Source organism: Eumetopias jubatus, unplaced genomic scaffold, assembly GCF_037043125.1.
Source record: "Eumetopias jubatus isolate StellerSeaLion01/CBP00866 unplaced genomic scaffold, mEumJub1_p1.0 scaffold_17, whole genome shotgun sequence".
Lineage (NCBI taxonomy): Eukaryota > Metazoa > Chordata > Mammalia > Carnivora > Otariidae > Eumetopias > Eumetopias jubatus.
The window spans coordinates 53,703,889-53,731,869 of record NW_028274823.1 but is presented as its reverse complement, the minus strand read 5'-3'; the positions used below and the strand labels follow the sequence as shown (position 1 = coordinate 53,731,869).

The window sequence follows — 27,981 nt, the reverse complement described above, 5'->3', positions numbered from 1 at the left end:
TTCCTCCTGATCAGGGTAGACACAGCTCCCGAGGCATCTCCTACCCCCAAACTGCTGCGATCACCCGAGGGTGTAAGGCCCGGGCGGAGGACGAAGTTTGGGGCCCACAGCGGCGGGAGGGGGGGGCGCGTTGGCGAGGACCGCACCTCTCAGTCCCAGCCCTGGCGGGCACACTCCCCGCCCCAAACGGCCCAGGCTTCCCCATCCTCCCGCGGACACCGGCATCCCCGCCCTCCCCCGAGGGCGGCAAGCGGAGCCCCCCAGGGCGGAGGCAGGTACCCCCGGGGCGGGGACTGGGGCGGGCGGGGTCCAGGCTGCGCCCCCGGCCGGGCCGGGCGGGCTAGCTGGCGGCGCGGGGGGAGCGGGGCTGGGCGGCGCTGCCTCGGGCTCTGTGCGCTGCAGCCCGGAGCCGAGGAGGAGGAGGCGGAGGAGGAGAAGGAGGCGGCGGCGGTGGGTCCCGGGCGGGGGGAGCGCGGCGCTGCGGACCCGGGCGGCTGGCAAAGGACGAGGCGGAGGCTGAGGAAGGCAGCGGGGAGACCCGGGCTGCAGCAACAAAGGGCAGCAAGCGATTGGCCGGGCTGCAGGCGAGGTTAGCCGGGGACCGGGGTGGCTGGAGGCAGCGGCGAACGGTGCACGTGCTTGCAGACACGGGCGAGTGTGGAGCCGGGGGGTGCACGCCCGGCGGGTAGGGGGCTTGCTCCCCTTCGGCATGGGATGGCGAGGAGGCTGCAGCGACATCGTTCTGCCTGCACCCGGCCTGGGGCTTGCAGGGTAGGGGGGTGTGGGGGGTAAGGATGCGAGCCAGGGGGCGGGCGAGTAGTCGCCCGGGACGGGACGGGAGAGGGTGGAGGAGGGGGCGGGATGGAACGCTCCGGGCGGCGCGCCCGTCCGCGCGCTCCACCGCGGGAGCTGGCGACTGAGAACCTCGAATTTTAACTTCGCGTGCCCGCCCGCGCGCGCCCGCGCGCGCCCACCCCTAAATCCTGCGGCCGCCGCCAGCGATCAGCTCTCACACAAACTTTAGCTGCGGGCTAGGGGATTTGGGGTTGAGTGGGGGAGGGGAGAGGGAAAAAACCCTCTGATTGGCGTTGCTTTCAGCCAATAAGGCCAAGCGCTTCTCCTGCGAGTAGATCCAATCCATGTCTAGAGGTAGAGGGGGCGGGTAGGTGGCAGTAGAGGTGGCGTGGTGTCTGGGAGAGAGAAAAAGGCCTGGACCAATAGGTGCCCAGAAGAGGCGGGCTCCGCAGTCTGTTGATTGGTACTGGCAGTGGACCCACCCCCGGGGTGGTTCCGGAGGGGGGATGATGGGTCGAGGGGTGTGTCTATGCGGAGGCGAGATGACCGGCAGGAACCTGCCCCAATGGGCTGCAGAGTGGCTAGTGTGTGGGTGACGGACAGACCCGCAGGCCAACGGTTGGCCTTAAGTGTCTGTGGTCTCGTCCAATGGAGCAGCGCCGGGGCGGGGCCGCGGCTCGGGTTTAATGAGACTCCATTGGGCTGTAATCAGTGTCATGTCGGATTCATGTCAACGACAACAACAGGGGGACACAAAATGGCGGCGGCTTAGCTCCTACCCCTGGCGGCGGCGGCAGCGGTGGCGGAGGCGACGGCACCTCCTCCAGGCGGCAGCCGCGGCTTCTTTCTCAGGCAGCGGCAGCGCCCCCGGCAGGCGCGGTGGCGGTGGCGCGCGGCCAGGTCTGTCACCCACCCTGCACATTCCCAGGGGGAGGAGACTGGGCGGGAGGGGGGCGGAAGGTGGGGGGATCGGGGGCTTCTGACGCCCCTCCCACAGGCCTCTGCGCGAGGGTCACCGCGGGGCCGCTCGGGGTCAGGCTGCCCCTGAGCGTGACGGTAGGGGGCGGGGGAAAAGGGAGGAGGGACAGGCCCCGCCCCTCAGCAGGGCCTCCGGGGCGGGGGGCGGGGCTCGATGGTGGAGGGGGCGGGGCGATACCGGGGTGGGGCGGGGCTCGGTTGGTTGGAAGGCGGGGGTTTGGAGGGGTTTTCTGAGTGGGAGTGACCTGGTGGGAACGGTGGGGGGCCCGTGAATGTCTAGAAAGACTGAGGGGGTGGGTGCGAGAGGAAACGGGAGGTGTGCAAGCAGGTGCAAAGTGAGGGTAGGGAGAGGTGCAACATTGGAGATGTGGAAGGGGAACTGAGGGGTATGTGAGGACAGGTGAAATGATGCAGAAAGGTGGGATTGCAGTTATCTGGGGCAGCAAGCATAGGTTTGGGTGTGGTGGATATGGAGTGGTATTGAGAGCAGTGCAGAGTAGATAGTGAGGAGCAAGTACTGTTGCTGTGATGGGAAGCAGGTATCTGGGTGAATTGGCACTGGAATTGAAGTCTGGGGTCTATGAAGCACTAAAAAAACATGGAAGAATGACATGGATATGCTTGGGAGACTCTTGAATGATGATAAGACAGCAAAGCAGAACTTGCATAATATCTGTAGCAGAAGATCTTACGGGGATTGAGAAAAGGTGGTGGATGTGGGAAAAAAAATGGGTGGGGCTGGGCAGTGGATCTGGGTGAATGTGATTTGGTTGACTGCACCAGGAGTGGGAATAGGGCAAAGAAAGGTGTTACTTTGGGAGACCAGGTTGTTGACAGGCTGGATTTCTTGGGTGAAACTTGAGCTGAAGTCTTGAAGGTCTGGTGTCTGGGCAGGGTGTCTGTCTCGGGGAAGCTCCAGTATTACCTTGGGAAAGGACATTGTGTGTTTTTGAATTTATAAGTACTTTGGTATGGGTAGAGTGCAGGAAGTTGTGGGAGACAAGGGGCAAAGGAAGAGGAGGGGCTAGATTACAAATGGTTTCCTGTGCCCCATGAAGGAGTTTAAGCCATGCAATTGGGAGAATGTATTGGGATGTGATAAACAGAGTATTGGACAGAGGTTGTGAGATAATAGTGATAAAGAATTACAGATGTGGAAAATAAGAAAAGAGAACCATAAACCTAGTATCAAGGATGTTTGGGGCGGAGGTAGGAAGAAATCCAAGGTAGAGTATATATAAAGACTCCTCTGTATATGGAGAGGAGATGAAAGTAGCAAATGGGAATTAATTATGTTGGGATAGTGTTCTGTGGTGCTCCAAAAAAGTTATCATCATTACTATTTTGGTATAATTGTGAGTGAAGTACATTCTTCTGTCTTACTTGTGTATCTTAGATTTTCGGGGATAGCCCTGAAATAAAACACTCCATTCATTCCATTCTTACCCATAAATTCTTCACATATGTATCAAAATGAATTGGGGCAATCTCTTTATGTTTTTAAGAAGAATAGGAAAATATTGCATGTTTCGGTAAAGGATAAGATTTTTACCTGAGAACCTCTACTTAGGGTCTGAGAACCTCTACTTAGGGTTGAAGGTTGGGGAGGTGAAATGATGACTTAAGAGAGAGAGAGAAGATAGAGGAAGGTGGTAACATTAAAGGAGGAATTTAGGGGAATGACTGGTTGGGGGTGATAACATGATCAGTAGAAGTTTTACTTACCAGCCATACCTGGGCCTCTGAGTAGAGTGGGTGTTCTGTCATTGCTGTTATGCCAAATGTTATCTCATGTACTTCTTGTGAAGATAAGATTGAAACTGTCACATGTAAGGCATAATGTGAATGAAAGGTAAAATAGGGTGAGTGTGGAAAGGTAGCTGAGGAATTTAATAAGTAATTTTAATGTACTTCAAAAAACTTCATGGATTTTTACACACTGGTTAACCAACTGGTCTGGCTTTATTAAATGCCAGGATTCCTAACAGGTGACTTTTCAGACTCTTAGATCGTTTTCTACAAAATACCTTCAGTTTTCCACATGCATATACTTGCTTGTATTTGTATAAAGTAGGCAGAAAGAAAATTGCTTTATGAAAGTAGGGGATGTGTGAGCTACAGTTATCAGTCTTTGCTTGCAGAATGGTAATATTGCATGGTTGGGAGAAGTGTGATGAATGGATATTTTTCTTCCCTGAAAATGTTTTAATTTGCATTTCCAAAGCACCTTTAAGCACCTTTTTGTAAGACTCACAATCTTGCACAATTTTTTTTTTTTTTAAAACATCCATTCTGCTGTTGGATATTTGAGTTGTTTCCAGTTTGGGAAAATTGTGAAAAGAGCTGCTGTGAGTGTTCCTGTACTTGTCATCTGGTTACACACATGCATATGTTTCTCTAAGGTGTATACGTAGGAATGGAATTGCTAGTTCATAGGCAGGGTGACCATTTATGCTAGCTTAGTTGTCACAGTGTAATTATTAATAGAATACCTTTAATTCTCAAAAGTGTCTGGGTGATGAGTTGTATGGTCGCTCTAGTCAATGAGGTATGCTTGTCTTCAACCTGACTAGGTACTAGTCAAACTATTTTCCAAAGTGTCGTACCAGACCACATTTCCTTCTGTGCTATACAAGAATTCCCATTGCTTCTTGTCCTCTTCAAATTTCATATTTGCCAGCTTTTCAAATTAGCGAATCTGGTAAACTTTGCATTTAACTGGTTAGTAATCAGGTTGAATAGCTTTTCATACATTTATTGGCTATTTGAATTTCCTCATTTGTAAAATTCCTGTTCAAGTCTGCCCCTTATTTATTTTTTAAATTGGCCTTGTGTCTTTTATTGGTATTTCTCGAAGTTCTTTATTTACTCTAGATACAGATCCTTTGTCATGTGTCTGTGTTGCAAATGCCTACTTCCATTCTGTGGCTTGCTTTTTCACTTACTTTACGGTGTCTTTTAATGAACAGAAGTTCTTAATTTTAATGGAGTCAAATTTATTGGTCTTTTCTTTATGGTTAGTGCTTTTTGTGTCTTGTTTTAAGACTCTTTTCCTACCCTCAGGTCAAGAAGATATTCTCCTGTGCGGTATTATCTTCTAAAAGCTTTATTGACCTTAAAAGATGTATGATTATGAGTAAAATACACTGTTCTTGACCCTATCCTTGCCATTACAGATCTATTTTTGCTTTTGTTCACTTTCTTCTGTGTGCTGTCTTGAACTTTTACTTGGCTGCAACTATAACTAAGGGCCAGGTGCTGACTTCCCCTGTCTCTTAGGAGAAAATGATCATATAGACAAAAGTTCAACCAGATTAGATTTTACAGGTCTCCAGCTGACTGTATTGCCCTTTTTCCTTTTATAAGCTAGCATTTTATTGTGTTCCTGCTATGTGTCTGCCACCATCCTTGGTTCTTTCATATTTGTTATCTCAATTATTCCTCTTAACAGTTCTGCCAAACAGGGATGTATAATCTTTTTCACCGAGGACAAAACTGAGACTTAGATTGATTAACATGTCCAGTATCCCACAGCTTAGGTAGCTGGCAAAGTGGGGACTTGATCCCTGAACTCTCTAGGTATGTCCCATCACAGCACACCTCCTTGTTGAATAAGATTTCAGACCCCTATTTGATAATATCCAAAACCAATGAGAGTAACTTTCTTACTTATAATGTAACATGTCCTCATTAAAGCACACAGAGGGGTACCTGGTGGCTCAGTCAGTTAAGCGTCTGCCTTCTGCTCAGGTCATGATCTCAGGGTCCTGGGATCGAGCCTCAGAGTCACTTAGGCTCCCTGGGGAGTCTGCTTCTCCCTCTGACCTCCCCCCCACCACCGTTCGTGGTCTGTCTCACAAAAAATCTTAAAAAAAAAAAAAGCACACATAGAGATAGTTATTTGAAACTCAGTAAAACTATTGACCTCTCTGTGTATGTTAAAGTAGGTAGTTAGTGGGCCTTAAGGCGTCTTGGGATAGGTGATAGAGGTCCTATACACCCTTGAAATTGTATGCAAATGACTATATGTACATGTGTTCATTTTTAAAAATAGATCTGTAGTTTTCTTGAGGTTCTCAAAGGGGAACCGTAATTGGTTTTCAGGCTATACAAGATACCCTCTTTGAAGACATTTTTAATAAAGCTAATGCAGAATTCTTAAGATCTGTATTTTCAAAATAATTTTTTAAATACTCAGATGTCAGATTTTTTTTCTCAATACTTCGTTCTCAGTCTTTGTCATTAAACCTGGTTAAAGCTAATTTATAATTAGGAAGAAATCTAGGGTTGAATAGGAATTTTTAAATGCCAAAAAAAGACATTCTAAATTTAGTTATTTCTTAAGTGAGAGTGCTTAATTATAATAATATCATTACCAATCAGTGTACCCTGGCTCCAAAGGCCTGATGACTTCAAATGACTTTTCATCTTGTCTCTAAAATCCTCTGTTTTACAAGGGATCATACTTCCTGTGAGGTTCCTAACAGTGTGATTAAAGTTTAGAGACTGAAACTATTGAGCACTTAGATGTGGGGATGACTATGCAAACCTAATTCTTGGGCTTCACCAGGAGATTTGGGGGCATGTCTCTACTAATTTGTGATGATGATGTTGAAACTAATCTTTGCTAGGGATTATGGAAGCCGTAATAGTTTATTGATGGTTCAGTTATTGTTTGTTGAAGCAGCTTTACACAATTACAGTTTAATGACATAACAAGGATATTGTCAACTAGGAGAGCATGACATGAAAAATTAAACTTCCAATTAATATATGTATTAGTTGAAATGATAATTTTCATGGTGATTTAGGCTCTTAAAAATCCTTGGAAAACATTATTAGCTTGTGAATTGAACACTCGATGTTAATGAGTAGTGAGAAAGAATTTAGTATTATTCCTCAAAAAATGGGGAATTAAATACTCAATTCAATTAACATTTATTGAGTGCCTACTCTGGGCTTGCTGGTGAGTTAGGCTCATAAATATAAGTTGAACAAGATTGATATTGGGAGAGATGAAGTCCTGGTTGCTTTTGTTTGTGCAGTCATCCTTCCCTTCAACTTATATTGGATGGATACTATTGCCAGAGTGATTCAGACATTCAACAAATTTGTGCATGTGTGTGGGTGCACTTCACTATGCCGTATTGTGTCACTACTCCTGCATTGGCTTCCTATTACTTCATCTGTCATGTTCACACGCCCCAGCCTGGTTTTTGTTACATCCAACTTTCTTACTTCTATTCAGCGCCTAACTGGCTCAAGGCATGCACATGGACTTGGTGTCCCTTTTTTTAGGCAGTTCATTCTTAGCTCCTGTGCCCTCTGCTAGATTCCCTTCATTCATTCACTGATGCGTTCATCTAGCAAATAGGCACGGCACCCCTCTCGTGTTCAAGCAGTGGTTCTAGGAAATCTAGGGGCAAACAAAGGTGAAATCAAACATGAATCCTGCTCTTAAGAATTTCACAGTTCTAGTAAGGGAGATGAGGTCAGGACACAAATGAGCATAATACAAAGTGGAAAATGAATGCTAAAATATTAAGATTGCTAAAAGCTTCCTGTTAGACAAAGAGATGTAGGGCTTCTGAGACGGTGTCGGTTTTTACTCGACCGTGAAGAATTTGTATTTTCATTTCATTTGGGTGAAGAAACCGGGCAGGTTGTCCAAGTTCTACCTTGTCTTTCAAGGTCCAGTTTACGTCCCATCCACTCAAGGGGTGTTGTGCCCACTCAGCAAGGTAAAGTCACACTGGTTTCCAGACTTTTACCCTTCTGTAGTCAGACGAACCGTTCTGTGAAGTCAAGCTTCAGGAGAAGCCTATTAGGAATGGGAGTGTTAAAATGGAGCTCCTTTGTTGGGTGCAAGGAGTTATGTAACCCTTGTGTTTAACCCACAGGGGCATCTGGAGGTGATACCTGAGGCACTTTCTCACAAGAGATCCAAGGAGTCTAATTTGGAAAGCCAGTGGAGACACAGGAAAGAGTTAGGTTTTAGCATCTGAAGTAAAATCATTCATGACTTAGTGATCTGAAGCGTTGACCGAGTCATGTCTCAGTTTTCTTTTTGCAAAATCGGGCAACAGTGCTACCTTACAGAGTTGTTTTAAGGTTTACTGATAATCTGTGTACATGTACTGATAATCTTTATAAAGCGCCTGACCCACAGTAGGTGTCAGAAAATGGTTGGTATTATAGTTTAGTGCTTTCTTCTTTTTTTTTAATGACTTAGGTGAAATTTACATAATATAAATTTAACCATTTAAAGTAAACAAATTCAGTGACATTTAGTACATCCCCAGTGTTGCGTGACCACCACCTCTATCTAGTTCCAAAACCTTTTCATCAATCTACAATAAAATCCCTTACCTATTAAGCAGTTTCTCTTCATCTCTCCACTCCCCAGGCCCCACCAGTCTATGTTCTATGTATGAATTAATCTATTTTGGCTGTTTCATATAAATTGAATTATACCATATGTGACTTTTTGTGTCTGGCTTCTTTTGCAACATATTTTTAAGGTTCGTCCACACTGTAGCATGTGTCAGTATTTCATTTCTTTTTATGACTGAATAATATTCCACTGCATGGATATACCATCTTTTGTTAATCCATTCACCTGTTTGTTTTTAACTTTTTACTTTATTGCTTTTAAAAATTTTTATTTTACTTAAATTCAGTTAATTAACACAGTGTTATTAGTTTCAGTGTATTATAGTGTATTATTACTAGTATTAATACACTAACATTAGTGTATTCTTAGTTTCAAGTAGAGTTCAGTGATTCATCAGTTGCATGTAATACCCAGTGTTCACTCCATTGTGTGCCCTCCTTAATGCCCATCACCCAGTTTCCATTCAACTGTTGATGGACATTTGGTCTACGTCCACTTTCTGGCTGTTGCGAATAGTGCTGTTATGAACGTGTGTGTGTGTGTGTGTGTGTGTGTGTGTGTGTGTGTGTGTGTGTGTGTACTTATTTGAGTAACTGTTTACAGTTCATCAGGGTATATACTTAGATGTTGAATTGTGGAGTCTTATGGTAATTTCCTATTTATCTTTTTGAGGAACTACCAAACAGTGCTTTGTTGTTTTTGAATTGCTTCTTATGCCTCTAGTACCTACCATAGGGCTGCATACAGGGAATATCTTCCTAAATTTTGTTGGTGGTTCTTTGATTAATATTTGTATCCTCTTCTTCCAATCCACATATTTGGGGCCTTGAGCATTAATTTTCTGGGAAATAGTTATATCCAGGACTTGAAAGTTAACAAATGGGATGATGTTTGATGTTGTCAGGTAGCAGATACTTGTTAACTGTGGACACTGTTTTGAGCACGTGTGCAAATAGCCTGTGCTGAGTGGTTATACAAGAAAGAAAGTTAAGGTCTCTTCCCTTAAGCACTGTATGTTCTGTTTCAGAAGATACTGTTAAGATTTGTGGATCCTCACTCAGTTACATAATAGGCTGTGAAAGAATCCAGGAGCAAATAAAAGTGAGAAAACTAAAAATAACTGTTAGCAAGTAAAACCCGGGATGACAAAAGAGTGAACTCTATTGTTAATCTTTATTTTTTTTAACCACTGTTTTTGGCTCATCTATGATACGACTCGAGTGTTAATGACATTGATTTTGAAACAACACACAGCTTTAGTGAAAGCGTTGAGGAGGTTTCACATAATATTTATAATCCAGGGTATTTTGACTCCTCTTATGCTGATGTGAATATTTCTGAATAGTGTTGATATTTATATAATACTAATGAAGCCAAAAGCTCGTGTTGGACTAAGCATTTCTCTAGATCTGTTTAGAATAGTTTGTAATGAATGATGTAAATACATCCATACAACCATATAATTTACTGATACTATTTTGTAGTTAAAAATAAAGTGATTCAAAACTGTAGAAAATAGAATAATTTAATTTGATGTCGCATGAGTCCCCAGAATTAATTTGGAATGATTCCCTCTCTTTTTGATAGCCTTTTAGTCCAACTTTCATTTTAGAGAAATAAAATGAAAAGAGAATAATGATTTTTAGGGTTGTATGTCTGATAGAATGTCCTATCTACATGTAAAACAAATCCTAGTGCTCTGAAAAAGAGAAGTGGTGTGGCTAATTCCAAATCGGGGAAAAAAGCATTTCTATTTGGCTTTTGAATGAATTATGCATTTTTTCTCCTGTAGATTTGCCTTTCTAGTTAGATACTGCTTAGACTAAAATTAAATTGGTTTTCAATCTATTCTCTTAGCATATACCAATTTATAGTGGGGCAGCGGGATGTCAGTAACAAACCTGCCTAAGATTAAAAAAATTTGCAGTGGATAAGATACATGTGTTTAGTTGAGAATTGGCTACAGATAAGCGACTACTGATTTTGTTCCTCTCCTAGCTCTGTGTGTGTGTATGCTTTAACACTGATTCTGGTTGTAGCATAGAGCTGCTGAGTTACATCTGCTTCTGCCTAATTAACTCTGTTGGTTGGTGTCAGATGAGAGCTAATTTTGAGATTAAATTGAGGAGTGGGGTGTGTGTGTGTGTGTGTGTCTGTGGCTGGGGGAGGGGAAAAGGAGGATCTAAGGTTGCTTGGTTGTTTTGTATAAGATCAAAAATGCAGTTATTCACAATGTTGTTTTAAATTTATTTTTTGCCTTTGAAGTGAAAATGATCACTGTTGTCCTGAAGTGACTCTTGAGGAAACTGGTACATTCTTCTCTTAGGTGCAGTTATTGGCCATATCTTGACATCCAGTCAGTACATAGATGCCAGGTGACCTTTGGGACAAATTGTGAATGTTTCTTGGAAACTTAGTAACTGAGCTTCAAACAGCATTTGACTTTCTTGTTTTCAGACAAAATGTTATACCTGCCGGGCTATTTGAGTAATACCAAGATTTTTTTTTCCCGTGATAAGATTCTTTCTTAGACTCTATCACAGCCTGTTGTTGTTGTTTTGGAGTAGGCTCCACACCCAGCGTGGGACTTGAACTCAAAACCTTGAGATCAAGAATCGGACACTTAACTGACTGAACTACCCAGGTGCCCCTATCACAACCTGAGTTTTTAAAATTTGGGAAACATATCTGGTCTTAAAGTTAAGAGCAAAATTTTTTCTTTTTTTTTAAGATTTGATTTTATTTATTTGAGAGAGATATCGAGTACAAGAGGGGGTAGGGTCAAAGGGAGAAGCAGATTCCCTGCTGAGCAGGGAGCCTGATGCGGAACTCGATCCTGGAGCGGGATCATGACCTGAGCCAAAGGCAGTCGCTTAACTGGCTGAGCCACCCAGGCGTCCCCAAATTTGTTTCTTTAAGCACTGCTTTGGGGCTTCATTTCCTGTCCTGAATTCATGTTCTTAAATAACCGTAAGTGGTAGGAAAGAGTTAATATAGCACCAAAAGTAAAGTGCTAATAAGCTCATTGCAGTTGTTGTATTGGATAGTTGTGAAGATCGATAGATGGTTCCTGAATTTGAAGGATGTCTTTATGACCAAATTAACATTTACTTTTTTTTCCTTTGGCAGATTTGCTTGAAGATTTGGACAATCTTCTTTTTTGTCATGGACTGTTAATACATTTGGAGTTCCAGTTCTGGTATTTTCCCTTATTATATTTTAAGATACAGAATGTCAGTTTTATGAAATGTGTTGTTAATGGATATGAATGATTCTGTTGATTGTAAAGATTGTGGTAATAGCTTGTCATGAAGGTATATTTTGAGTATTTATTAGTTTTTGTTTTAAGGTATGTTCATTTACTTGTGTAACCAAAATACCTGAGACCACCTTTGCAATATTGGATATTTCTCTGTGACCTCTCCTCCTGCTTCCTGTAGTTGTATTTTGTACAATCAAATTAAACTAGTTGATTCATCCTGGGTAAATGATGAAAGATGAAAAAATTATTTGGACATAGTGAAATGTCTTCTAATGAAATTTTGCCCCAAACTGTTTTACTTTGAAAAGATGTGTCCTGTTCTAAACTTAATAACACAGTGATTCCCATGTTCTATCTCGAAAGTAGTTGCATTATGAAAGTCAGTGAGTTCATTCCTAAACACACCATCTTCCAAGTCTAACATTTTTTCAGTGATTTATATAATGACACAAAGGGGAGTGCTTATTAGATTTGTAGATGACATAGATGACAGAATCGAGATTCAAAATGATCTGACAGGTTGGAAGATAGACTCAAACCACCAACAAAATGAACTTGAACTGGAGTAAATTTTAAATTCCAGCATTTATATTTGCACAAAGAAGGGAATAGAAAGACTCAGCTTGACAGCATTTTTGAAGAAGATCTGGGATTTTTAGTTGGACTGCATGCTTAGCATGAGTCAATTGTGTGGCAGGGCTGTTAAGAAAGTTCATGTAACCTTGGATTACATTTATACTTGGATAATGCCTGGACTGCCAGATTTTAAGATGGGCATTAGCCAAACTAGTGAATAAGCAAAAGAAGGAAGGAAGTGCTTGGAAACCATGTGATGTGGAAGTGTTAAGGAACTGGAATATGAGTGGTCTAAAGTAGGGCGGGAGGTAGAACGGAGTTCAGTTTTAGAAGTTTTCAAAAGTTTCTTTTCATTTTTTTTTTTTTAAGAATTTATTTGTTTGACAGAGAGAGACACAGTGAGAGAGGGAACACAAGCAGGGGGAGTGGGAGAGGGAGAAGCAGGCTCCCCTCTGAGCAGGGATCCGAATGCGTGGCTCGATCCCAGGACCCCGGGATCACGACCTGAGCCGAAGGCAGACGCTTAATGCCTGAGCCACCCAGGCGCCCCAAGATTCTTATTTTCAAATACTTGAAGGCCTGTCATATTAAAGAATTAGTAAGAATTCCTTGGGGTTGTTTTAGGGAAACCAGGACTAAAGGGCAGAAGTTATGGGAAGACAGATTTTGGCTCCTGTGAGCAAAGAATATATTATTAGAGTTAGAGCTGTCCAACAGTGGAGTGAACTGCCTCAAAAAGTGATAAATTCTCTGTCACTGGAGGTATTTTAAAACTGATGGCCCATCTCTTGGGGTTATTGAACAAGGGATCTTTTACTGGATAACTAGAGATAAGATGGGATGACCTCTCCAGTCCCTTTAGCCCCAGGTTTCTGAATCCGAGGGGAAAAAAAATGGAGTGAACCTACAGTTTACTGATTGCAAAGGGGACAGTCCTTTTTAAATTGCCTCTTTCAAGCTGACTGATCAAGTATAGTTCAATGGCCCAGTTTTTCAGCAACAGAGCAAATGTTATGTTTTTCATTATATCTGGCTAAAGTTTTGAGGAAAGATGTTATTTTTCCCTTGTAGGTACATTAAATAAATAACCAGAGATAAATTTAATTTTTTTATGAGGTATTTTTCAAAGCGTACAGACATTGCATTAATGGGAAGTGAGGGTAGCTACTGTATGTTGACTATTTAGATATCATATTCACGTAATTCTCTTTTAACACTCCTGTGAGGGATATACTATTATTGCCCTACAGGTAGGGCGACTGAAACTTAACTCATTTACCCAGGGTGTCTCCGCTAGATGTTGGTAGAGCTAGTATTCATACCATTAGTCTGATTTCAGAGGCAGGTGTGGCTCAGGTGAGGATAGCGCTGGACTTGGATTTTTTAGAATAATGGCATTTGAGCCTTAAGTTTACTATAGACTGTTAACTTGAGTGAGTTCCATCTTCCCCTGAACCTCAGTTTACCCATAGAGTTGTCTTGCAGATTAAGTGACAAATTACATGTGAGCCTGCTCTGTAAACTTGAAACTATAAAAAGAGTTCATATGTGGATATTATCAGTGGAAGGCAAGATTAGAGCCCAGGTCTGACCAAACTCCCGGGCCAGGGCACTTTCTCCTGGTGTTCTTTGCAGGTGCACTCAATACAGACTGGAGATGTAGGGTGGTTTTGGTGTACACCAGGAGGCTTTCAGAGAGCAGTACCACTGTTTATCTGGAATCGGATTTGTATGAACCTTCCTTGTATTGAGCAGGTATTAAGATACCTAGAATGGTATATTATTTAAAAGGTGAAGGGTTATATTACCATATTAGTTTCAGTTTTCTAACCTGTGGATTAGACAGTGTCACAGACCTTTTGTAAAGGGATGGGAGGATATGATTCTGTAGAAGTGGCTAGTTGGGAAATTTTCTTACATGTGAGACTTGGGAAATATAATATCTAGCTGAAAGAGAATCAGGATTATTGCCTTTTTTTTTTCAAGTTTAAGATTTCTTGAAGTAAAGTTAATGTACAGTTGACCCTTGAACAACATGGGTTTGAACTGTGTGGGTCCACTTACACGTGGTTTTTGTTTTGTTTTGTTTTTGTTTTTTGATAATAAATACAGTGCTGTAAATGTATTTTCTTAATAATATTTTCTTTTGTCAAGCTCACTTTATTGTTAAAAATGCAGTATAAAATACATATAACATACAAATTGTGTTAATCAACTGTTTATGTTGTGTAAGGTTTCCAGCTAACAGTAGGCTATTAGTAGTTACGTTTTTGGGGAGTCAAAAGTTATACATCGATTTTTGACAATTCCCCCCATTGTTCAAGGGTCAGTTTTACTTTCCTCAGAGTTTTTGTGTCATAGACTTTTTCCTTGAGGTTGGTTTTATGTTTATGATAGACATATATCTTGAACCATTCATGTAATTGTATTAATTTCAATAAGGGTTAATCCACTAATAACTTAGTATGATCTTTTAAATACCCCATAAATGACTTCATATAAATAACAAATGAAAATCCTAAAAAAATTTCCTTCTGAGACTATGACCCAGTTTCTGGTTAGGAAATTTAGTCAGTGTGGCTTTGTTACATAATACCTGCCTGTCATTACTTCTGTGGTCCTTTTGCATGTGAAAAATAATACTAAAGAGCCTTTTATTTTTAGAAGTTCCATTATTAAGAGCCTCTTCTCCCCTTTTTATCCTTTAAGGTCTTGATTTCCTTGTTAAAGATGTTCTTCGCCCAAATGCAGTCTTTCCTGTTGGTCAAATAAGACAACTATCAACATTGCCAGTGTGTCCTGTTTTTAATCTCTTAAGGATGGATGTTTGTGAGGTTTTGCTTAATAAGGTCTGGAATATTCTGCCCGTTTGTTGAGTTGTAAATGACTTTTAAATGTTAAAGTTCTGTTAAATACAAGGAGAACCTCTATGGGTAACTTTGGTATTGAAGAAGTCATTTGTCAACCATGGTAAAACTTGCAAACCCACTTTACACAGAGTGGATTCTTGAAGCTATACAGAAAATAAAAAAGCAAAAGCAAAGACCCTCTGAAGAGAGAATCTGCCATGCAGTCAGCACTTCCCATGGGTTGGATAAGAAGACAGTCTCAGAGCAGCTGGAGCTCAGTGTTCAGGATGGCTCAGTTCTCAAAGTCACCAACAAAGGCCTTGCCTCCTATAAGGACCCAGACAACCCTGGGCGCTTTTCATCAGTTAAACCAGGGACTTTTCCGAAGTCAACCAAGGGGTCTAGGGGATCATGTAATGATCTCCGCAATGTGGATTGGAATAAACTTTTAAGGAGAGCAATTGAAGGACTTGAGGAGCCAAATGGCTCCTCCCTGAAGAACATCGAGAAGTATCTCAGAAGTCAAAGTGATCTCACAGGCACCACAAACAACCCAGCCTTTCAGCAGCGGCTGCGACTAGGGGCTAAACGCGCAGTGAACAACGGGAGGTTACTGAAAGATGGACCGCAGTACAGGGTCAATTATGGAAGCTTAGATGGCAAAGGGGCTCCCAAATATCCCAGTGCTTTCCCATCCTCGCTACCACCTGTCAGCCTTCTACCCCATGAGAAAGACCAGGTAAGTGAAGAGAAGGTTAATATGTTCTAAATACTGCCCATCTGACTTGCACAGTTTCAGTTAAATTTTATATGGACAAAAGTCCCAAGGGAAGTTGAATAAAATCAACTGTTTCCTTAAGCGCAGGCTTTCATATTTTAAAATGTATACATTGTTTATAATGTAAATTGTTCTATACTGTTTTACTATGTATTGAGGGCTTCCTTGCCGGTCAATTAAGAATTTAGTGTGATGATTATGTGATTTGTTTTTTAAACTAACTGGTTGAATACTTGAAGGGACCTGGGTAGAGAACTTTAATCCTGCTTCATCAAGGCAGGACCATATATATTTCAAAAATCTAAGAAAGACCATCGTCTATTTTCTCTCTTAAAATTTTAAAGTTATTTATAATTTATTTTTTTCTGCTTTATTGAGGTATAATAATTATTATCAGAGAAGACGACTATGGACTAGTTATGTTAATACTGATAACCTTTGCATTCCTGGAATTGTTTTTAATATGTGACCGAAATCCTGCCTATTTAAAGTCATATTACTGTCCACTTCTCAGTGGGTGAAAGTGAACGTTTGTTTTGTCTCATACCGTATCTTTTCTTACAGTCTTTCGTTTCTTTGGGTCTTATGTTATTTCTGTAGTATTTATATATATGTATGACAAATTTCTCTTCAAGTGACGGCTACAATTTTAAGTATTGGAGTAGGATTTTTGTTTTCTCATTTCAAAGCTACTGAGGTTACCTCCCAAACTAAAACCAAAGTAGAGCAAGAGCAAATTGTTTATATTTGGGCCTTTCATTGTTGTTAGAAGGATGGTTGTATGTGTTGACTACATTTCTAGAAGTGATGGAAACCCAAGTGTTAAGAAAAGTTGTGTAGCTGGTGGCTTGTTTTTCCTCTTTGGATACTGCCAGCTCTTGAGATGGACTCTGCTTCCCTCAGTGGTTTAAGCTGATAGAAGCCTACTCCAGAAACTGGGTAGGACCAGGTGATTTGCCTTCCACAGACTAATCTAAACCCTAGCATTTATTTCTTAATCGTATTTTTATTTTATTAGTTTTCCTCAGGTTTATTTATCTTCTGGTGGCATTTGTGTTTTGTGTAACCAACCCTCAATTCTTTGTGAGAAAATGTGGGCATAAAGAAAGAAGTAAACCTACAAAGAAATTTTTTTAATAACATTTGTTTCAAAAAAATGTACTGAGTGACTCAGATCCTAATTCCTGTGTCTGACAGTCACATTAAGCACTTCTGTTTCTCATTAAATATTTTTATAAAAGCGTATACACCATGGGGAAATTCCTTAAGGGAATGTAGAGCCATTTCTTTTTTTTTTTTTAAGATGTTATTTATTTATCTGACAGACAGCAAGAGCAGGAACACAAGCAGGGGGAGTGGGAGAGGGAGAAGCAGGCTTCCCGCGGAGCAGAGAGCCCAATGCGGGGCTCGATCCCAGGACGCTGGGATCATGACCTGAGCCGAAGGCAGACTCTTAATAAGCGACTGAGCCACCCAGGCGCCCCTGTAGAGCCATTTTTGATGGATTTGGGTATCTTTGTTTTTAAAACCTCTACATTACCCTGAGGTATATTAAGGTTTTATAATTACCAGGTACATGGACTAATTCAGGCAGCTTTAGGCACCTTAATAGAATGTTTCAATAAATTTGTGATCCAGGGGATATCTTTACTTGTGATAGAAGTCACTACAAATTTTCCACTGTCCCTTTCCTATCCTTCTCTTTAACTTAGCCCATCATTTCTTGCTAACCTTATCTTTTTTTTCATGCAGCATCTGTATGGAAGTATTTTTAGTCTAAAGGAAAATTCATGTCTGAAAGTATCTAGAATTGAGAACACAGTAATTTACTGCTTAACCTGCAATTGTTACTGCTCTTTCTATGATGCTGATCTTTTTATATTGTCCAGTTAGTATCATCATCGAACAAGGAAAACAGAAAAGGTGTCCTTAAAATTTTTACTTGATGGAATTTGGAGACCAATTGTAGTAATAATTTAATCATAATCTAATTCTTAAAAAAGAACAAATAAAGCTTAATAAAAATCATATCAAATCAATTTGACCATAAGCAAATATATTGTTTGTATTGTATATTGCAATAGTATTTTTCCTTGAAAATGTAATATTGCCCTTTAAGATTACAAGTGGTAAATAGTTTACAACCATGTAGACTTGCTAAGTAAATGTAATAGAAGTTCTTAACCTGGGCCCATGAATGAGCTTGAGATAGATGGATAGGCCACAGAAATCCAATAGAAAGTCTCTGTATCCACACGTTTTCTAAGGTTAGGGTCTATTGTGGTTTTTTGTTTTGTTTTCATCTTACCAGATTCTCAAAGGGATCCAGAATGTCAGATAGCCAATGTGAAGATTTTAGTACTCTAGAAGATATTTTTTGTTTCTTATACTAAAACCATAATGTGCTAGTTGTTGGCTTTTGATTATTCTTACTTTTATAGTTGCTGAACATGGATCTCAATGTAGACTGGTTGTACTACGGTTTCATGTACATAGTACTTTCTCTAATATATTCGAAGGGCAGATTATCATTGTTCTTGATGTGCTAGAAATCCTTAGTGTTTGTATTGTGGGAGAATGTTTATGATATAAATGACAACTGTTTGTACAGAGATGGAGTCATCTCACAATTTAGCCAACTGATGTCTCTCAGAGAAGCTGTTACTCTAGTTACTTTTCCTGAGTAGTTCATTTAATTGTGAAAATGAAAACAAAAATTGTAAAAATAATAACTAACATTTTTTAACACTGGCAGTATGCCAGGTCCTTTACATTTATTGTCTCCTTGACTTACACAAAAACTGGGAGAGCCATAGGATTATTATCCTTATTTTGCACATGGAAAACAGGCTCAAAGCCTGAGTAATTTGTTCAAGATCACTGATAGAGGTGGTGAGTGGTGAAGCCCAGTTTCTAAGGAGACAGTGTGACTCCAGACGTCTTTACTGTTGGGCTGTATACTGGTCAGCAGTGGTGGTGGCTTTTCATTTAACAGTAAAAGTCTCTCTCCCATTTCCTCAGATGTTTAGAAGCAGTTTCCTTCAACAAATAGATTTCCGGCATTTTAAATTGTGGTAGTTGCAGTGAGCTTATTACACTTCTTAAAGCAGGTACTATTTGTAATATTAGCAATATGGGAAAGCAGTAGGGAAAGTAGTAAATCTGTGTCTAGTTAGATTTAACATCATCATCATTCCTATGCATGGCTGCTAGGAGGAATACAATGCAAGTTAAAATAGAAGGACTCCTTCCTTTCTGAAATGTAATTGCACATCTTCTGATAGTCTAGAATTCAAATTGGATATTACCACACTGGCTCCTTAGCATAACTTCTTTGTATTTATTTAAGAAAACTCTCTTTGGTGAGGTGATATGGAAATGAATTAAACCACCGAAGATAAAACTTTATCTCTGACTTGGTGAGGGAACTCCTAAAGGATAGTATTAGTGTTTCTCATTAAAACCGGTAAAGCTCAATTAGGTCAGATTATGAGGTCTTTGGAAAGTCAAATATTCTAAGACAGACTTCAGTTATCACCACACACTTTGTAGCATTAAGATTCCATTTGAATATTTGGGCTTTAGCATTTTTATAAAATCAGTTCAGTTTTAAACAGATTCCTTGGTATTTCACTTTATTGGCGATATTTTGCTGTAATTTATTAAGTATCAAATATTGTTTCCACTACAGTACATAATATGGGAACTCTCATTTTAGGCTGCTATAGTTGGAAAGGGAGATGCTTCTAATATCAGGTAGGGCTTTTGATGTTTTTTTTCTTGGAGAAGTGAAATAACTATTAGAGTCTGCAAACAGAATTACAAAAACAATGATACTCTCCATAAGAAAAAAGTAAAGATGAGTTTAAAAAGGAACACAGACTATCCAAAATGGGGCTGAGAGGCAAAACTGTGTTAAAAATCACTTGTGGTCCTGGCTCATTCAGTTGTTTATTCTGTTTGTCCCCCGACTCCCTTTTAGGGAGATATTTTATTAGGGCTTTTGGCAATGTTATTAGTATGAAATATTTCCGTAAATATAAGATTAGTGTACATCCTACATTGCTTTCTTGTGTTGTGTAAATGCCATAAATAAAAGAACTTTATTTTTAGATCCCTTTCTTTGGTTTTCTCCACTTTGTCCTCGCCTCTCCAGTCCCATTATCCCTGCCCTGGAGAGACCCTCCTTGTCTTTCTCTGGGGCTTTTCCAATTGCCTGTACTTTGTGAAGGACCATTCACTAGTCCATATTGTTCTTTGATGTGGCAGGCTTCCAGAAGTCTCTCGGCCCTAGGGGAATCGTTCATAGTCTCAGACTCTGGATCTTTTTGGCAGAAATGTGTGTATTTTTTATCTGCTAATTATAGAGTCCAAGTGTCCTCCTCTCTGTTGACCTTCTTAGTTTTCCTTTGAATTGGTGTCCTTTGTATTGCAGATGTCACATTTCTCAAAGAGTGCTTAGCTATGTGTATTCAGCTGAAAGTGGGATAAAGCCCTAAACATTGTAGAATATACTCTTCTGTATAACCTGAATTTTGGAATTGGTATGGATGAAAGTCAGTTTTAGAATGACTAAAGTTGGACAGAAACCTATTACAATGTAGAAGTCTAGCTGGATCAAATACCTGCTGTTTCAGGGTCAGGGAAGGAAAAATATTGTAGTTTATATTGTTCCTATAATTAAGCTTCGGTAGTTCTTCCAAATAGCAGACTATCTGAGGACTACTATTGTGAGCAGATAATACCAGTTGTTGAGGCATTATTGAGAGAGCACTTAGATTGTCTCAGACTAGTTAGTTGGGTCAAGGGAGAGATAAAATGAAGAGTGAATGAGTCTTTCTGTTGGACTCTGAGGGGTATGACAGCTTGTTCCACTTTGAGCTTTGATCAAGATGGGACTCTCTAGACTTCTAATGAAGTGGCTTCAGGTAAAGTAGCAACATTATGTCAGAGGATCTTAAATCCTCTGACATAATGAGTCTTTTTTTTTTTAACATTTTATTTATTTGATAGAGATACAGCGAGAGAGGGTACACAAGCAGGGGGAGTGGGAGAGGGAGAAGCAGACTTCCCGCTGAGCAGGGAGCCCGATGCGGGACTCGATCTCAGAACCCTGAGATCATGACCTGAGCCGAAGGCAGACACTCAATGACTGAGCCACCCAGGCGCCCCTGACATAATGAGTCTTTTTTTTTAATAATTTTTTATTGTTATGTTAGTCACCATACATTACATCATTAGTTTTTGATGTAGTGTTCCATGATTCATTTTTTTGTGCAAACACCCAGTGCTCCACGCAGAATGTGCCCTCTTTGATACCCATCACCAGGCTAACCCATCCCCCCACCCCCCTCCCCTCCAGAACCCTCAGTTTGTTTTTCAGAGTCCATTGTCTCTAATGGTCCGTCTCCCCCTCCGACTTACTCCCCTTCATTCTTCCCCTCCTGCTATCTTCTTTTTTTTTTCTTAACATATATTGCATTATTTGTTTCAGAAGTACAGATCCGTGATTCATCAGTCTTGCACAATTCACAGCGCTCACCATAGCACATACCCTCCCCAATGTCTATCACCCAGCCACCCCATCCCTCCCACCCCCCACCACTCTAGCAACCCTCAGTTTGTTTCCTGAGATTAAGAATTCCTCATATCAGTGAGGTCATATGATACATGACATAATGAGTCTTAAACATTCTTTTTAACTCTTCGGATCCTAGATGTACTTGATCCTGGAGCTGCCTTTTCAACAACACATGATCCTGTCCTGGATGATCTATATGTAGATCAGTCTGTTTTCTGATTGCCTCATGTCATTTTCTTCCGAGCCTCAGGGACTCCAAGGGGTGTGGATTTTTGACTAATTCTGGATATTTTCAGCAGCTTTCAGGAACTTACCTTTGTATTCCACGTACCTGTTTGGCTTATAAGAACCACATTTGATACACTTGCAGTGCCAAGAGGATCTATGTTTTATAGCTTTGAAGTTATTTAACAGTTAAGTGCTATTTGCTGATTCATTCACATTGTATGTGGAATGGCAAAGATTTTTATTCATTCTTTCTCTACAAACTGTATTTTAATAAGTAGTACATTTTAAGGTTTCTCAGAATGAAGGTCTCTGTTCTTTTTATGTCTTTTCTTTGTGCATTAATCATGTACAAAGGGTACATGAGAAAATGTCGTTGTTATCACTGCAATGGCAAATTTTGATTGTCAAGTCCATGACTTTTTGTTTAGTTTACAAACTGTTTTCTTGGCTAGCTCATTAAACTACAGTAGATTTGATGAAACTGCTCATCTCTAGTTACACCAGCATTGTCTGCATCTTCTCAGGTACCTTGATCTCTGTGATCTATTGATGTTTCTGAGTACATAAACATCAATTAGCTGACTAAATCAAAGTTAGCAAATGAGTCAGCCATGTAATTTGTTTGTGACATTTTGAGTTAGCAGGGCCGTGAAAAAAACCCATTTGTATTTGTGTGTAGGTGCCCTTATCTAACGGTCCTCAGGTGGTGATGGGGGGTTTGTACACGTAAGAAGAGGAGGTATGGCAGTGCATTGTGAAGTGCTAATCCATTATTAGGCTTCTGCTTGGTGCCGGACTGCTTTCCCACAGCCGACTCCAGGAGCTGCAGACTGTATACTGTTGTTTTTCCTTTTATATGTGAGCCTTTTAAGTCACAGAATATTAATGGAGAGCAAAACTTTTTGCTTTATGAAAGGTAGTCTTTTGAAAAATCTGCAAAATGAACTATAGAGACGAAAGCTCTAGAGTGAATGTTATTAGATTTAAACTGAGAGTCTGGTCTTTACAAAGCTACAAAATAAATACTAATCAGTGGTCTAAGTAAAATCCAGGAAGGATTTGTGTTAATTTGACAAGTAGGTTTAGAATTCTTGAGCCATTATTTTTTAGAAACCAGCTTTGTTCAGACATCCTTTCTCTAATTTGCTTCACTTTTGATCTTTGATAAAACCAGCTGCAATTTTGTTTCATTAACAAACTTAACTGTTTAACAGATGTTTGTTTTGGCTTGATTGTGTCCTTTCTATTAGAAACAGCATAACATACATAGAAACCATGCTGGGCCTTTTCCTGTCTGTAGCTAGACAGGCGTTTCAGAAGAACAACTTAATTTTATTTACAAGTTCAATTTTTGTTCCTCTGTACTATTATGGTAGGTATACAAACATTTTAGCTCTTGTTCCCCCTGTCAGGGAGGTCTTTTGTTCTTAATCCTCCATCTGTTAGTCCAGTACCCTCCCCCACTCCCCCTTATTTTTAGCATTGCAAAATCTTAGCATGCAGGGAAAAAGGTATTGGCGGGAGAGGTAATTGAGATATCAGTGACTCTTCTATACAGTTCAAGGGAGGGAATGGGACTAGCCTGGTGAATTTAGATAATTTCTTCCATCTTCTTTGATGTCAGTAAACTGCCATATGGACAGCAGCGAGGCCTACAGGAAGGAGGTGAGCTTTGGTCTGGGCTGCCTGTGATACTCAGAAGTGATGCGGGCTGGGATCCAGAGGCAGGCAGCACTTGAATGTTTCTGTAGTAGTTTCTGATGCGGCCAGTCCTGATTTTTGTCCATGGTTTACTGCCATGCTTGTGATTCTCTCAGATCATAAATGGGCATGATGAAATTCAAGAAATAGAGGTTAAAGATTGTATGGGGTAAGAGAAACAATATTAAGAGAGGCGAAGAATGCTTACACGCAAAGCCAGTATTAAAGGACATCAAATGATGATTCCTATTTGATACTTGGTCAGCTTGTTTCCAAAAGTGGTATTTTAGTATCATGTAGAAGCTTCTACCTTATATCAAAACCCAACCCTAGTTATTGAGCCTTGAGGTGTGAATAACGCTGCAGAAGACATGATCTGCTAGTGGAAGAGTATGGGCTGTTTGAAGAACATGAGTTATTCCAGTTAGGTTGCTGGCGGCTTGTGAGGGGATGGGGAAAGGTAGGCAGTGAAGGGAACCAGGAAGGTATTTCCCCCTTAACTTTGTATCAGAAAAGTTGAAAGAGTAATAGGATAAGCGCTGTATTTCTTTCACTTAGATTCACCAGTTGTTAACATTTTGATCCATTTGTTCTTTCTCTTTCTTCTGTGTGTGTATACAAATACGTACACATAGTCATAATTTTTGGCTGAACTGTTTGAAGATAAATGGCAGATGTTATGTTAAGATGCTGTATTAAGTCATAATAATAATTCTATACTGAGGAACATTTTCCTATATAACCAAAATATTACTATTTCATGTAAGAAATTCAACAGTGAAGCAGGAGTGTTACCCAGTAGACCGTATTTTCCCAATGACATTCCTAAAATGTCATTAATAACTTTTGTTTTTAATCTGGGATCCAGTTAAAGAGTGTGCATTGCATTTGGTTGTTACATCTTTTTTTTTTTTTTTAAGATTTTATTTATTTATTTGACAGAGACAGCGAGAGAGGGAACACAAGCGGGGGGGTGGGGGAGTTGGAGAGGAAGAAGAAGGCTTCCCGCTGAGCAGGGAGCCCAATGCGGGGTTCAGTCCCAGGACACTGGGATCATGACCTGAGCCGAAGGCAGACGCCCCCACACCCAGGAGCCCCGGTTGTTATATCTTTAATAGGGAACGGTTTTCCCTCTTCTTTTGCTTTTCACATCAGTGGCTTTTTTTGTGGATTATTTTTTTACAATTTTAAAAAATAATTATTTTTATTTGAGTATAAGTGACACATAATATATCAGTGACATTTTTGTCAAGTCTAGGACAATTGTCTTAAGGGATGTCCCAAAATTAGTGTTTATATGATTGTGTCCTCATGATCAGATTCAGGGTAAACCTTTTTGACAAGAATACCATATGGGTGATGTCATATCAGGAGATAAATCCTTTTAGGTTGTCTCGTTATGTTGGTGCTTATTTGATCAATTGACTAAGGCGCTGTTAGATGTATCTTTGCCATTTGAATGGTGTGTATTAGTTTTTTCATTTGTGTGTATTAGTTTTCCGTTACTGCTGTAATACATTACCACAAACTTAGTGAAACAATGTGTATTTATTGTCTTAACAGTTCTGTAGGTCAGAAGTCCAACATGGGCCTCACTGGGTTAAAATCAAAGCGTAGATAGGGAGCCTGTAGGGAAGAATGTGTTTCCTCACCTTTTCCAGCTTCTGCATGCTGCCTGCACTCCTTGGCTCTGGCCATCTCCCTCATCTTCAAAACCAGAAGTGTTGCATCTCTTGGACCATTTTTCTGTAGTCGCATCTCTCTCTGACTACAACCTGGACAACTTTTAAAGGATTCATGTGATTAGATTGAGGCCATTTAGATAATCCAGGATAATCTCCCCATCTCAAAGTCCTTAACTTAATCGTACCTGTAGGGTCATTTTGCCATATAAGGTGACAGATTCACAGGTTCTTGATATTAGGAAGTGGACAGTGGTGGGGGGGTGCATTATTCTGCCTGCCACCCAGTGGTGTTGGTATCCTCACCTAAATTAGTTTTTACATTGGAGGTCGCAAATCTTTGAAGGTTTGGGGGCTATGATGTAACACGGTGTATAAATCTGCTTAGAAAAGAATGAATCACAGTTTATGGGGTTAAAGCTAGCTGGAGGTTGGGAGGCAGGCAGCCTGAGCTCTAGGTCTGATGGTACATCATGAACAGGTCTGATGGTACATCCATAAGAACAGGAACAGGGGCTACCTCCTGCTTCCATTTAGTGTTTCTTGACTCACGAGTTGAACTGAAGGATGGATTTGGCAGTTTTTAACAATAGGAGTTTGGATATCCAAACTGTTCCCTGAGAAGTGCATTTAAAGTTGTAGAGAAGGACCTTTCTTTAATTTCCCAGAGTGCATGAAAAATATATATAAGACAATAAGAAGATAGGCTCTTTGATGATATTTTAAATACTAAGTATCATCAGAAGAATTATATGTCTGTTATTTAAATTTGAATCCTGAATTAGAAAACTCTAAATAGGCTGAAAAGAAACTGCCTTACTTAAAGAACAATATCATGCTTATAATATTATGTCAATTTTATCTCAATAAAGTTGGAAAGTAGAATATGCAGGTGGATATATATGGTATTCTTTCAGTTCTTAGGTAAATATCAGAAGAAAAGATAAATATCAAATCAAGATTCACAAAGGCAGTTTCCTCAAGGATTCTTTTTCTTTCATTTCTTCGTGTTTTAGTAGAATCTCCCATAGTAGCTGCACTTAGTTGGAATGTTTTGGAAATACTGACTGTTCCAATTGTTAAAGAATAACTTTAGTTATTAGCCTGTGAATGTGCTCTCTAGAGCTGATAAAAAAGATGATCTTGTCATCTGATGAGCTCTGACCCTCTGTAAACCTTCTAACTTATCTCATTTTCCACCAGCTATTGAAATATAACGAGATGCCAACAGTTACATCCTCATAAAGCATTTATACCAACTTATAAAATTACCTCTTTATTGGAAAATTGTGTAATATCTTGATTTCAATTTAGCATGGCATGTTGGTTAGCAATAAATCTTACTGGGGTATGCACACAATCCTGTAGGCAGTTTGCAGAACATTGATCGGGTGCAAATTGTATGCATTTTTCTAGCTTCTGAAAATTTCAGAGCAAAATGGAATAAATAGATATCACCAAGACCACCACTTTTTGGGTTGTTTTTAATCTGACACAGTAGACATCACCATGAATCTTGCAGGAAATACCTTGACTCTTCTAAAATTCATTATTTGTGTTTTTGACTATTTTAAAGTTCCCCATTTTGTCTGTGATATACAACAGAAACAAAAGAACGTGGTTAAAACATGTACCTTTTTACGTGTGCATAATAAACAGTTCATATTAGATTGGAAGGCTCTATAGAAAACAAGCAAGAAATTAATATTAAACGCTCAGTGCTTACTATATGCCAGGTAACATCTAAGTACTTATTATATAAAAATAATATTACATGAACTCTGAGAAGTAAGTACTGTTACTAACGGAATTTTGCAGATGAAGTAACCGGCCAGAGAAGGTACCTTTCCCAAGAGTGCACAGGAAGTATTGGAGCTGGTGTTTTAATCTTGGCACACAGGTTGGAGGATAGCCACAGCATCACTTTCTAGGCTTCTCATTTACTTGGATGAAATCAACACATATCTACAGAATTCTAACACATAAAGCACTGTACGAGGCACTGTAGAAATTACAAAGTATAAACGATATTCAAATGGTAATTAAGAGTGTAGATTGAAACATTCCAAGACATGCAGCGATAGGATTCCTTCTCAAGTGACCAGTGTGGTCGTGTTCATTTACAGAGTGAGTGAGATCTTCTTTTCTATAGAAACGAATAATAACCACCAACATTTCGGGCCGCCTGGGTGGCTCAGTCGTTAAGCGTCTGCCTTTGGCTCAGGTCATGATCCCAGGGTCCTGGGATTGAGGCCCGCATTGGGCTCCTTGCTCAGCGGGAAGTCCGCGTCTCCCTCTCCCTCTGTCCTGCTCGAGTGTGCATGCTCGCTCGTTCTCTCTCTCAAGTAAATAAAAATAAAATCTTTAAAAAAAAATAACCATCAACTTCCTGTATTACTGTGAGGCAGGCACTACTTAAAGTGCTTTAGATATAGTTAAGTTGCCTATGAGGTGGTACTTCTTTTCATTCTTAGTTTACAAAGGAGGGAATTGGGGCACATGGGGTTAAAGGAATTGCCCACGGTCACAGAGCTGTTGTGTAGTAGAGCCAGGATTCAAATCTTGGCTCTGTAGTCTGTACCCTTAACCACTATGCTATACTATCTCTTACTTGCCTTATGAAGAAAAACCTCTTTTAAAGGTATTGAAAAGAGTTACCCAGGTTCCTATAAACTTGGACCTCTAAGTGCCTTTTCAGTGTTTATAATAGGAGTCACTGAAAAGACTTAAAATTTATAGTATGACATGACATAAGATGGCTTTTCCCAAATGATGTTCTGAGGTAGAATGAAGTACTCTTTTTAAGATGTTCATGATGCTAATAATGTTCTGAGATTCCAAGCCCCTGAGAAGTTCTGATATTTAATTTCCTTAACCCTCAGTTTCCCAAGATGACTTGATGATGGGCCCTCCCATCTCCCTTTCTCTAAATAACAGCCATTCACGTGTCTAGACATCTTTGCATTTGGTTAAAAGGAGTTTGGATTGTGCTGAAGTAAAGGTTATACAACTAATCTCTTTCCCCATATCTCCCAAATACACATCCCAAAGATCAATTGAAGTTGTAGTTTATGGTTCAGAGTAGAACACCAAAAAGCATCACATTCATTTCTTGTCTACCATGACTTAATTCAGTAAAACTGTTGTATGATTAATT

General features: G+C 40.2%; 1 protein-coding gene across 6 annotated transcripts in view; it reads left to right on the top strand.

Moving 5' to 3' along the window:
- The first annotated feature begins 201 nt into the window (after positions 1-201).
- The window catches only part of KAT6B (lysine acetyltransferase 6B), a 180,122-nt gene continuing 152,342 nt past the window's right edge, over positions 202-27,981 (top strand). The window contains exons 1-3 of one of the 6 annotated variants that reach the window (XM_028109534.2): positions 202-275; positions 11,297-11,366; positions 14,715-15,593. In XM_028109534.2, coding sequence (XP_027965335.2) covers positions 14,973-15,593 — 621 coding nt within the window. In that variant the 5' untranslated portion in view covers positions 202-275; positions 11,297-11,366; positions 14,715-14,972. Of the gene's footprint in view, positions 276-483; positions 590-1,308; positions 1,696-11,296; positions 11,367-14,714; positions 15,594-27,981 lie in introns of those variants that run through there. The other 5 variants (XM_028109533.2, XM_028109532.2, XM_028109536.2 and 2 more) reach the window with 5 other exon arrangements.